Source organism: Nomia melanderi, chromosome 4 (genome assembly GCF_051020985.1).
Source record: "Nomia melanderi isolate GNS246 chromosome 4, iyNomMela1, whole genome shotgun sequence".
NCBI classification, from domain to species: domain Eukaryota; kingdom Metazoa; phylum Arthropoda; class Insecta; order Hymenoptera; family Halictidae; genus Nomia; species Nomia melanderi.
In genome coordinates this window covers 13,088,292-13,102,194 of record NC_135002.1, presented here as the reverse complement: position 1 = coordinate 13,102,194, position 13,903 = coordinate 13,088,292, and the positions used below count along the sequence as shown (strand labels likewise).

Here is a 13,903-nt window from a genome sequence, read left to right as displayed (position 1 = left end):
CACTTCTAATTCGTTGTCTCGAATAGATTCGCTGTTTATAATTCTCTATTCGCGTATATATTCGCCCGTTTCATTGAAAGTTAAATTATTGAACGTGTAGCATGCGCATTTTCAACCGAAGAGAAATGACCCGAGTCGAGGTAAACCGAAAAGAAAAAACATGATAATTAAATTTTATTGCGGTGTAGTCGGTGATTAAAATACTACGAAGAAGCATTTAATTAATTAAGCTTGAATTTCCAAGAACTTCTTCCTTCCTTCTTTTTTTCTGAAATGGAAAACCTATCTTACTGTTCCGCTTTGAAACATTTTTGCTTGTTGAAACATTAGGTAATTTGTCTCGACTTTAATAAATATTATTTGTTTAATCCTTTGCACTCGAATCTTGTTCTTACTGACATTACCAACAACTCGAAGTAATTTTAATAGAGAAAGTATATTAACATATAAATAAATGATACGCGCACGAAAAGAAAAGTCATAGATGTATTTTACTGTTTTTTATCGATTGTAGATATGAATATTATAATATATTTAGTGATAAAATTTTACAGTTTGTAATGACAAATTTTAATTGGCTCTGCTCCGGAGTCCTCGAGTGCAAAGAGTTAATAAATTTCGCGAATCGGCAACGACCACTATTAAGAAAAGCGTGACGCGTGTTTTAAGGATATGATTGAGCGATTAACGTGTATTGATTATGTACACCGGGGAAAACAGAGAAATGAAACGAGGAAAGAGAATAACATGGTTCTTTGCGGCTGGGAAGTATTGATGCGAAATTAGCGATAATATTACTAATTTCGTTATCGATATTTAACGGCCGATGCCCGATTTCTCTCCTTGAACTTTGCTGATATCTCGCTCTCCACGTGTTGCTCGCCGACCCTCCTTCACTTTCTTTTTCCGTTTGTTTCATCATTACGCTTTCGGCTGAAGCAGCGTCTAAGTGTAAATAAACAGCCGGCGGGAGCAGTTGCCTGTGTATCCATCCATCAGTTCTGTTTTTAAATACGGAAACGTTTACAACGTGTCCGAGGATCCGGGAGAACTTACTTTGCTACGTTGCGAATCACCTTGTTCCATTCCCAAGTGTTGTTACTCGTTTTTAACGCGGCCACTCTCTTCGTTATTGTCAGTTTTCAGTTGCGTTTAAGACGTGGGATCACTCATGCGCCTGTTACATTTCATTTGCTGATATTTGCTTGTACGCATAAAAAATGTGAATGCCTAATTCTTTGCCTTATGATTTCTTTCTCAACTCTGATCGATACTACTACTTTGTTGTTAATAATTTTTTGGAAAATGAGATAAATTATAGGCATATTCTGTGTCTACGTTTGCCCTTAAATATGATAATCGATTACAGAAGAATGATTTTTACTTTGAATTCGAATGAATCGAGTAATATTTATGTTTGTTCAATCATGTCGAAAATCTTCACCAGGAGTCTGACACGTTATTACAAGGCAAGGGGTTAAAAGTATTAATTCATTTGCATCATTAAGCGAATAATCCGCACAGAATTGCTTTTAGTTGTCTTTATGTTACTCGGCTATATCGATTGGAGCCAAATAATTTCAATCGAAAGCTTGAAGGACAAAGTTAAGCATCTCTGATTTATAAAATAAGCTTCACATTTCGAGTGTAGATGCAAATGGGTTAAGTATAAGTAAAAGCAAATGCTGCTTCTTATGCGTAATCTTTCACTAGTACAAGACGGGCAATGCTAGAAGTTCTGAAGATAAGCGAGTTGTATACTTGATACTATAATAGTATTTACTTGATGTTTTTAATAAGTACTAATTGTCATGGGTAGGAATTTTAAGTAGTTACCAAAAAATGCAGTAAATAGTGTTTCCAGTAAATATTTTACTCTTTTTGCATATAGAACTGTCGCCTTTATGTATTTCCGAAGATTAAATTTAACGGAGGAATTATTTATATTTACCGATGAATCGTCAAAGCTCATCTTATCGAAAATGCCATTCGTCACAGACAAATTTAGGAAGGATTTAAATAAAAAGAAAGTTTAAGTATTTTATTACAAAGTGCATACCGAACTAAAATATTCACCACAATAGATATTCTCAAATATCTCACTGATTCATTTTTTAAAAATTACGTTCAAGAGGTTAAATACAATTTGTAAAAAGTTTACAAGGAAATGTACAAACTTATTTTCCAACGAATGATAAACATTTAACATTGAAGTATTCACAAGTATGAACGACCAAAGTTCAAAGGGACATGAAAACCGGTGGAATTCGTAGGGCTGTTTCGATGTTCCTGGAATTTCGATTTTTAATTCCGGCCAGTGTCGATGATCTTTGAATGGAACTTCCGTTCGAGTGCTTGTTTCAAGAGATTCTAAAGCGAATCGTTCAGTGGGATGTTGATAAAAAAGGTTAATTAAGGTTTAAAACGTGGTCATTCAAGTTACCTCAACGCGAACCGTAACGCTGAAAACCTGTTTGTTCCTTCAGTGATAGCGTAACTTAACGGAACATCAGTGATATAAAGCGCAATATTTTCGCAGTGCACGAATATTGAGATTTTCCATCAGGGAACATACCCTTCGTGGAAATAAGTATTTTACCTATCTTGATTAGTGTTACGTTTTACGTAAAAGAAGCAGTCGCGCAACAAAATATTTAATTGTGAATACTTACACATAAAACTCTTTCCGTGTGATTCGAATATGTATCATTCGAATTTTTTCATCATTATTCGTTAACGTATTCAACGAATCGTGTTCTACATTCGTTCCACAAAAATTCCCTTTTGTTTTTTATTTTTGTTTCTAGATCGTTTTTCTATTTATTATATACCATACCTCGGATCTATTTCGGCTAATAGCACGTCAGTTAGTGTTTTGACTACCGTACTCACGTATGCATGACTGCCCTCGGCCAGCGCTTATCAGTCGGTCTCACGCAAAGGTGATTTTGAAGTTCTCGGACCTGCCTATAAAATTAAAACACTCATTTTTAATGTCATGCGTCTTGGTAAAAAGGTTTTTTAATAAAATAACAAGTATTATATGCTTCATGTTAAAAAAGAATAACAGGCATATATTTTCCATAGATATTGTATAAGTATTCGTCACATGATTTATTCGATGTATATTTGAAATAGAAAATTATTATAAACTTAAATATAAATTATTATATAATTTAGAAATTGGAATGAGCAGAAATGATTATGTTGTATCTTATTGATCTCAGTAAATTAAAAACAAAGTATTATTAATTTTCATTGACATAATTGGTAATACTAAAATGTTACTTGTAAGAAATAGAATAATTTTATTGTTTCAGGAATGAGATTCACAAAATTTCTAAAATTCTAGCCCGGTGGTTTAGAATTATTAATTTAACTCCAGTGTATCCTATTATTGTTATTAACATATACAAAAGATTATTGTCATTCACCTAATTATTATGTTGCTACAGACTGAGTCGAAAACTTTTATTGACAAAAAGTAAAATATCGATTGATCGTCATCATAATTTAATTTGAATTTTAATTTGAAAGTCCAGTTACTTAATGCGATGTCATGATCCCGAAATGTATTCGCATTTACGACGTTTACAAGCCCTTGATTAATATTGATCGAAAAGGGAACTGATAGAAAAGAGTTTGTTTGTTTGATCGACATCCCCTCCTTTTGTTTTCTCATGAGCGTTCGTCTTCGCGTTTTAATTAATGCACGATTCTGCCCTATCGCTTCCATCGGCGACGCGTGAATGAAACCCGGCATGGAACGCGGGGAATTTTCATTCGAAAGTAATTTTCTTGACATTCGACGGGAAGGGAATTTCGAAACTATTCGCCAAGTCGAAGCGATTCAATCGAGATTCTGCCGAGCTATTCGACGATTTTCCAATCTTTTGAACCGATCAATCGTTCTATTTTCCAAAATGTTTACGCAATCGAAATATGCGGTGTATTTCAGAAATGATTAGAAAAAGTAGTGTCCCAGTAGAAACTATGATTAATTAATGAAGCGATCGAATATTTCGTAGAAGCATTATACGTTCAATCATAATTTTCTTTTTCAATCCATATACACCTTTCTTTTTGACATGAATCGATTCCTTGTATGTTCTTTTTTTTTATTTTTAACCAGTTAATTGCATTTGACGAGTATACACGCTATCTTAAAGCTGGAACTGATACTAATTCTTTTAACGTTCAATTGTTTATTTTTTTAAATAAATGTGTACTTCTTCTTTGTTTTGCTTTAGCTTTTCATTAAAATACACCTTAGATGCATTCCTCTTGCGTTTGACAAGTACACACTTCGTTTTTGATTTTATTGCACGCAAATTAAATTCCACAGTTAACAGGTTAAAGTAAAATAATGGATAAATTGCAGTGAGATATTCCTTTCGTGTTACTGTTAGTGATGATTGTAATTATTCAAACCATCGAAGCTTACTTCAACAGACTTTCAACGATCGGTCTGGTTCGATTAATAAAATCTACCATTACCGAAGCGTTGGTCGAATAGCTCGAGAAAATACGAACCACTTGAAGAAATTGAAAAACTAAAGAACGCCGAACGTCTTCTCGTCGAACGATAAGAACAATCAGTGTGTTAACCGTTTCCTGTGATTTCTTTTCGTTCACTTCGTCGACTGACAGTGACACTTATCAAGGGTTAGAACGAAACGGCTTGACAGAATGGGGACCTGGCAACGTTGATAACTGGCGCGGCGCGAGGTTTGACATTTCCTGATTCGACTTTCTATAGCTTCGACTTCGTTCCACGATCAATGAAGGCGAATAGTGGCCCGTTGGGTGATTTCCACGCTTTGGAATGCGAGACGTTCCGTATAATTTAACGCGTTCACGCCAGCGTGTATCACCGGTGGTACACGACTAGTTTACAACGTCATGTGGCGTGTACCACCAGTGGTACACGGTTAATTTACAATACTGAACAAAGTATACAACATTATAATAAATTTAAAATACTTCGTGATGTCCTTGTTCTCCTTAAATATTCATTATATTACACTATTTTCTTTTTGTTAATTTTCAGCTGTACAAGAACCTTGACATCATCACTGCCAAAGTGACGAAAGAAGAAAAAGGAAGTGTGCCGCATCACATGCTAGACGTCGTAGACCCTTTGAATCTTGATTTCTGCGTAAAGCAATTCCAGAAAATGACCCTACCCATTGTAATTTCCCTTATTTTCGCTTCTCGCTTAGACTTACTTTTACTTTTTCAAGTTTACTCGCTTATAGTGTCTCTCGAAAACTTTATATACCCTGCTTCGAGTTCCATATCACCGAGCTCGTTTAACATCATTGAAAAACGAATGGAAAGATTTAAAAGCTTCAAGCGGTAAACTAACATTGATGTAACATTTAACGCAACAATTTCTTGATCGAATAACACTGTAACATCGCATAGAATAATTGATTCTAATTTTTCTATTTTGCAAACCACTCATTTGCGTTTCCTTCACCTCGGAATCAGTCACACGATCATCTTTCCGTTTCATTTACATTCGTTCGAATACCTAGCCGTGATCAGAGCCGTTTTGGTTTCGAATCGAACCCCTCGTTGGAAAACTTCGTAAGATTAATTTTTAGAACGAAGCAGCACGGGTCCCACCCTTCAAGACCATGAAACTAATAATTAGTCACGGTCTTTAATAGCGATCTTTCCTCCCAGTGGCGTCACCTTGAATCTCCCTCGTGAGTGTTCCGTCTTCTTTGACCAATTTAGATAGACGATCTGCTGGCCAGGCAAAAGCTACCGATCATTGTTGGTGGGACCAATTATTACATTGAGGCTCTTCTATGGAAGATACTGGTTAGTGGTCGGAATACCGATTCGTCGGATAATTCGTGTACGGAAGAGGTCCATGACGGGAATGATGAAGTAGACAAGATGGAAAAGATATCGATTCGGGACACCGACGAGAGCACTGAAGAACTTCACAAGAGATTGTGGAAGGTCGACCCGGAGATGGCTAAGCGGCTGCATCCGAACAACAGGAGGAAAATCATTCGGTGAGTAATACAATGCATGAACAAAATTAATCCTTTGGCTTGTGATTTCTTCCATAATAAGAATGTTAGTTAGAATAATTTCGTCCTTAATATCATAACTGTGGAATTTAATTTAAAATTCTCTAATAATGCGCGTTATAAAATGAAAAAATGTAGTAGGTACTCGTCAAGCGCAGGGCGAATGCACCTAGAATATATTTTAATGAAAAGCCAAAGTAAAATAAAGAAGAATTACATGTTTATTTAAAAAAGTAAATAATAGATTGCTGGAAAAATTAGTATCATTTTGATTTTAAGATGACGTGTATACTCGACAAATGCAATTAACTGGTTGACACTAAACGTACCGCGTCTAGTCAAGTGATCGGTATTAAAATTTGGTTTAAAATTCTGCATTTTCTTTCGACCATTTTTAATTTAATGTAATTAAATAATAAAAATTGACATAATTTAACCTTATACCAATTCTTATATTGTCTGACTAATAGGTTTTTCAATTTTTGTCTTTCTCTATGTTTATGTTTCCACTAAGAAAAATTTATCGTATCACTTGTGTACCTTTATTTTATAATCTACTATTTGACAGATTACGATAGAAATAGATTTATATAAATTGTCGGCATGTTCAGTGTTAATAATTTGTCAAAAACTAAAGAAAAATTTCCAATTCATCTGTATCCACTTTTACTTCGGAATATAATAATTAATAATAGGAAAATAACATTTAATTTGAACCTAAAATAATTCAGTAATATTTCATTTTTATTACTTTTCTTCAAGAACTTCCTCATGAGTCTGTCTGGATATTATATGGCAAAGGGTTGACCATTCGCTTGCAATCTAGGTCATTTATGTCCAGGTTCAGATTTCCTCGTTTGATTTTCTCCCAAGACTTTGTCCCCAATTCTGATTTTTCTTAACGAAGCTTTACAATCTTTAACTCGAAGATTAATTGTACGTTACAGTAGGAACTTCAATAAATATCTCAGAATGTTTTCATATTTTTTAGAAGCAACAGTAACAAACAAAGGAACAGTAAAGAATCCGTTACGGACATAAACGACTCACATTGCAGGTCAAAGGTGCTAAAACAGGACAGTAGGTGAAGGGTGAATAATATTTAATATTAGGTAAATACTCATGTTCGGTTAATCGAGGAGACAGCTTGTTTTTTGAAACAAAAGATTCGAGACAGTTTTGCTTTACTATCTCTTTATTAATCTTTCTGCAACATGTTGAAGAATATTATTGAAGTTAATACATTTTTATTATAGAAGCAAAGATAGCTTGATAAAGTGTACAATTCCTTTTCAGTAATTTCTTCATTTATTCACATTCATTTAATTACTTTTCTTTTTACTGTCTTTAGTGTATTAATTTATCATTATTAAATATATTTATTTACATATTATGATAGAGATGTAGGATTAATAACAGAAAAGTGTCAATCATATTTAATTTTGCTATGTTCTTCGAGTTTCTTTCGATCTACTCATCCCCCATTTTTTAAATTTTACGTTCCTTTGGTCTTCCTCGATAATGAATTATTGGAACTATGTCAGATTATTGACAAAATGTACCTTCATTTTAATTGTCATTTCAATTTAAACTGTTCAATGTCTACAACTGTCACAGTAAAAACTCGTTCAATGTAGAATTGTAAAACACTGTGAAGATCAAATGTCATCTACAAATCAAGTATATTTCGATCTGCGTACGATTTTCTTCGTAAGGATTACGTTGCTCACCGAGTAACAGTCCATCGAGAAATTGACAGACCAATGGTGTCATTGTCAGATAACCTCGGCACACGGTAATGTTTGATAAGGTATCATGAATTGTCTCGGCACGATGATTTAATCATTCTTGTACAGAATTTGGAACGTTATCTTATCTGCGCGTTACGTCTCGTGATCGATTGATAAATTGGGATCTTGTGAAACGTTTAATCGATGTTAAATATCTGTGTCCAATTTTCACGGTTCGTGTGATCTGAGGAACGGTGCCGATATATACATTATTCTTCTAATTTACACGTCGAGCGATTGTACTGCTCATTTGTCAAATTTCCCAATGCTATTCTTGGTAATTATTCATCTAATTGTGCTAACAAGATTATTAAATCACTAAAAGCAATTCCTTAAAAATAAATTCACGCCGACTCTTTACTTTTATTATTTGCGCAGAGCACGCGTGTCGAAATTATCGAATCCTGTTGATTTTACATATAATTGTAATACAGACGATGATTCGTGCGAAAGAAACACCGCATTCAAATTCTGATGGACCATTTCTGGTGTTTTTGACTGAATTAACAGGTAATAAATTTTGCAGAGCTTCCTCGCGATCGTCGGAAAATGACTCGAACCACGTATTCATCGCATGCAAATATAGTAGTCATCGTTTATACGCTGAGGCGTATACTTTTCTCACGTTATATTCGTTTTGTCATTGATTAGCCGTTTTATCGGGGACGAGAAGATTTTGTGTCTCCTTCTGAATACGTTAAATGGCAGCGTTACCTCGGATCTCGTGATTAATTAGGATAATTACGCTGCCTGGGTGCTACGCACGTGGAAATTATTTCGACGGTGAGATAGTTTACTTTGTAGATCTTATCTTGCAAACGATTTAGTAGTCGGGGTTAACTTTGTAGCAATTTCGGATGGTATTAACGTGCACGAGCCATTTTCATTAATTGTTCACGTGACTTGAGCAAGCTGCTCCGATGAATTTTTATCAACCAGGTTTTTATATGTTGCATTCGCTTGCTTAATAAGGCTTGTTCAATTCGGAAATACGAAACGGGCTGGAAACCGTTCAGACACTTTTCAAATTACTTTTGAAATCATCTCTGGTATTTAATGTTTATTACATCGTACAATATAAATGATTCTCCGCTGACTCTTTTATTTTGATAATTCAGCCTTAACACTAGAACCATCGAGCACTTAAACCGTCGTTTTAAAATTTCTTTATAAAAGCTGTACACGTGAATTTATTAAGATTTCAAGTGGTTTATATTTCAGTTCAGATATTATTAAATCAACTTCTTCAATAATTTCTTAAAGAAGTATCTGTATCTTTGCAATAATTCTAAAAGAAGAAATTAGAAATTGGTAATTTTTACCTACCTAGTAGTTTTAGTGTTAAGTAATAAAAATCTGTTAAATCACTTTGAAAATATCCTTTGGCAATTTTTATTCACTCGTACAATTTAATAGATCTTCAATTTTGCTAGGTTTCACGATTTTACTAATTCTAATTTGAACACATTTTTGTTTCATTTTCATCATTATTTTTCATTCATTTATTTTAACTACTTTACCATCTCTACTTTCTTCTTTAACACTTTTAATACATTTTACTATACTTATATACTTTTAATCTAGATTTTAATGAACTTAAACATTCATTTCTTTCGTAATGTATCGAACGAACCGAATTTCGTTGAATGTATAATATATAAATAACGCAGTAAAGCAATCGTTACAAAGAATTTTGACTTTTTACTTTCCACCTTATTAAGAAAACTGTTTTCAGCGCATAAGAGTTTTGATAAGCGTTCACTTGCCAGTTAAAGCGTCGAGACATCGGCGGAAATGGAATCGAGTTGAAAGCGATCAGTTCCGAAACGAAGAAAATGCCTAAAAACCAGATTGAAAACGCCGAAAAATCGTAAATTTTCCGAGCGGAGACGGAAATTCCCGATAACGTCGCCGTAAATTGCTAAAAAAATTGTTAACGTTTATGGGTTTAATCTGCGGCGATTATGCGTATGCGAGCACGGGTATATTCGCAATTACACAGATTTACGTGTGGTAATTACGTTGGCGGCTGGTCTCCCGATTTTTATCGCGGCACGAGAACACCTCGAGCGTTCGGAATGATCGACAGCGGTCAATTAGGGTAGGGTAAGTGCGTTTTCGGGCAACCTTCTCCGCTTTCACAATATGGCCACCAGAGGCAGCTGTCTCGACGTGTCCTCCCGGGCGTTTTCCCGTTCTCGACTGAAGGGCCACCGCGAACCGCTTTCCTTCGTGAAAAGACTTTAGTAAAACTTTTGAACCAGGATCACTTAGATCAAGCAACCGTGCGCCAGGTGTTGAACTTTCCTTTCTTGTTCCTGCCAAGATTTTATTCGACCGGGAAACGCGGTAGGCCGCCGTCGCTTTCATAGGACCCTTCAAGGCCGTAGGTATCGTTTGCGTAATTGTTGCCCTCGTAAATCCTCGGCGAAAGTAGAACGTATTTTCCTGCATAATGGGAAGGTTGGATCTATTGATCGTCAGCGAGTGCAGAGTTCTATGGGGTTCCTGATGGGAATTCTGAAGAATGCCATTTTTCCGTAAAGAATTACTTCTTGCCGTGACAAAGGAAGCACGGGAACAAAATTGGAACGTCTTTGGTAAAGCTGTTTGACAAATATATGTAGATTTAATTTAACGAATAATGTACTAGTATTATATGTTATTATTTATTATTTGTTAATAATATATTATTATTGTTGTAATTACTATTATCATGAACAATCAAGTTGGTCAATGAATATTTTTATATCTAACCCAACAAAGAATATTGATAATAATGTATGATAACGGAATATATTTGAAAAATCAGAAAGTTTGATTTCGATTTTTTTGTTCATCAATCATTGTGACGCTTTGCAAATATTCGCTTATGTTGTATGGGACTCGTGTCGTTAACTTTTTATTTCTTCTTACGCACCTCTTCACACATTTCTGTATACGAACTGCACAAAATGACTGAAAATTTCTTTTTCCGTTCCTTTAAATGAACGACAAAATTTCTGGTCTCCCTCGGAGAAAGTCCACAGGTTTTTTTGATATTGCTGGACGAAATGCTCGCGTATCAATAAGAACAAGTATTCCGTTGCCGAAGTGTGGACGTGTTTTTTAAAAATTTACGTTTTAATTCAATTTAAATGCTAATAAAAAATACTGGTTTCGAATGTTCCGTTGTTCGCCACGTAGCATTGCTGGTCGAGTCGATTTTTTTGCAAGTGGAAAGTAAAATTAACGGAACCACAGTAGGTATCCTGTTCCATCTCGTCGTGTTATTTCCGACATAAATACGTTAATAAATGATTTGAATCGTGCGTGCCCTCTTTGAAGACTCGGAAGCAACTTCCTGTGAAGACGGTTGTCCTTGTCTGGCCGACGATCGGCAACGCTTCCATTTCCATATTTAATACCCTCAGCGGCTTGTTATAATACGCTCGCGAAATATAGTATAATTACCCGACTTACCGTGGTGGTCATTAAAGCAACTTTAATTGAAATTTACGCCGACGAACTTGTTTCAGAATCGCACTTTAATTTCATACGTGCAGTACACATATTCTCCAATGAAAGACACGTATCTTTCCAATTTCATTATTTTCTCGCGTAACTATTTATAAACTTGTTTTAAAATTCTTCAAAGAAGTTTCTTCCTTCAATAGAATATTCATATACGTATATAACAATTTTATGTATAAAATATTACGAGGAACCTAGAATTGTAGCAAATATATTATAGTATTTCAATAATATTATAGAAACTTTAATACCAAATGTATCGAGCAAAATTGGCTAATTTCTGTTTCCTTCTATGAATTACTTATCTTAATTACTTATTTAGAGTGCATTTACTGACCACATTTATAGAGCTCGACCTACATTTTAAAATGCACATCGGTAAATCTATTTTACACGTTGACTGTCACGTTGGTCACCGATAACTGGAGCTTTCAAATCGTTTGAAAACAATTGCAAATATTTCCTAACATAAATAACCGAATAACGATACAACTTATTATTTATGACACCAAACCATTAATTACTAATCCTAACACTATTTGCCTTTGTTATAAAATAATAAGTTCATACAAAACGTTAAAAATTCTTGTGGCGGTGAATGTGTTAATAACTTCACATAAAAGCATTTCTATTCTATCGATAATTACCAGAAATAGTGATTAAAAAATAAAAATAATTATTATTGAATACTATGAAATAGATTATTACGATCCACGTGGTGATTCTAATACTAAAGGATTAATTCGAAAAGCACGGCGTACTATTGACATACATGCGTATAAATGGCCGCGCACGCACCATGTGAATCGGCAGGGCCGTGTTACGACTTCCTGGCGCCCAATGGGTGTTCTCTCCCGGAAGCGGCGGCTTTCATTAATTTCATTTGAAACGTGCGACTTCCTCGACCACGGGCAGCGACTTCTTCAAAGTATTTGTTGTTTCTAACGGTCCTCGTCCGTTGGTTCCTATTTCTTCATGCACGCTTTACGCATTTGTTCGAAGTACTCTTCGTAGAATAGATATACAACGCAGTCATAAAGTAGATCCTTCAGTTGCGACCGACCCCCGCTGATGCAGCGGGATTTAACGCTAAAACTATCGAGTAAGTAGAGTGACTTATTTCTAATTTTTAATAAAAATCCAAACAATGCGTTTTTTGAGATTCGAAGGATCTCCTAGTATTTTTTCTATATTTAACTGTATTTTAAGGTGGTCACATTAACCGTTTGAGTGCTACGGGTCTTTCCAAAAACCCGGTCGAAAAGTGCCAAGCGATGCGATCACGCTTCCTTCGTTTCAACTCAGAAACTATTTTCACATTAAAAATACGTAATAGTGTGATCGTTCTGTTTTTCCAGTTCTAAGCAGGAAATAACAAAAATAAAAATAAATAGAAGGAAGACGAATGAGTTAACTTCATTTAATTTTACGAACCATAGACTGGCACTTTTGGCAGTATACCGGAGAAGCGCGATCACGCTCCTTGGAAATTATTCGTATATTATTTACATCTCTAAATCGTCAAAAGTAACGATAAACATTTCGAGGATCAAAAATCGCACGATTTTATTTCGTAAATAGTTAGCAGATTTATGTGAAAAAAGGCAGTTTTGTTGGTTACTGGCAGCTGTTTCCGAATACTTCTACTTTCCCTGGGAACTGGGCAGAAGTGTTCCCGTATCTATAGGTTTATTGCGTCGAAGCATTAAGAGGACCAGCTGGAAGGGAAGAAAATGAGTTTTCTCGGAACGTAGGTTATAAATCAGACTTCCGTGAGCAGGTGGTTTGCGAAGTTCCTACGTTGGCGGACGCTTTTAACACCTTGCTAACCGGTGACTTTATTTATAAAAAGCATCTTCACATTTTAATGTACATATTTTATTTACATATAATATATTAAAATGATTTAAACAACTTATGAACGTACAAAGTAATGAATATGATTTAAAACGCTTTTATAAACAGATATATCGCTTTCAGACATAAATTAATGTAAATGCAAATACAGGTAGGTCTCGATTATTGCGAATAATGAATCCCAGAAATTTATCACATTATTCGATTACTTGAAATATAAGAATTTGTTATAATTGAAAAAAGTATATACAGCGAAAATGTTTAAATACAACTTTTCATACGTATTTCATTAAATTATAATAAAATAAGCATATTTATCGTTTACATGTGATGAGCAATAATCTGCTCCAGATATAACGAACAAGAGACGACATACAAACGAGATCGAGTAATACAAATTTTACTAAATCAGCTCAACCTAAGATAAGCTGGCAACTCGTGTAATGATTTATACCTGCTTCTAAACAAATTATGTAGATCGCAGTATTTGATTAGCGCTGAGCAGATAGTGGAGCTTCACTATTCAGGAATCGCGAGACACGTTCGGTCTAATCAACGTCCAAGTAAATATAATTTCGCGGGTTCGAAGCGACGTCGCTATCGCGTTTTTCATATCTTCTTTTCAACACTCTACGTATCGAAGGTTATTTAACTCTTCGCAGTCAACAATATTTTTTATTATAATTATTCATT

General features: G+C 34.8%; 1 protein-coding gene across 2 annotated transcripts in view; it reads left to right on the top strand.

The window, feature by feature from the left end:
• LOC116425422 (tRNA dimethylallyltransferase) overlaps positions 1-13,903 on the top strand; it is a 138,378-nt gene that overhangs the window by 28,801 nt on the left and 95,674 nt on the right. Inside the window, exons 2-3 of one of the 2 annotated variants that reach the window (XM_031973095.2) lie at positions 5,051-5,191; positions 5,746-6,032. In XM_031973095.2, coding sequence (XP_031828955.1) covers positions 5,051-5,191; positions 5,746-6,032 — 428 coding nt within the window. The remainder of the gene's footprint in view (positions 1-5,050; positions 5,192-5,745; positions 6,033-13,903) is intronic. The other variant, XM_031973096.2, reaches the window with a different exon arrangement.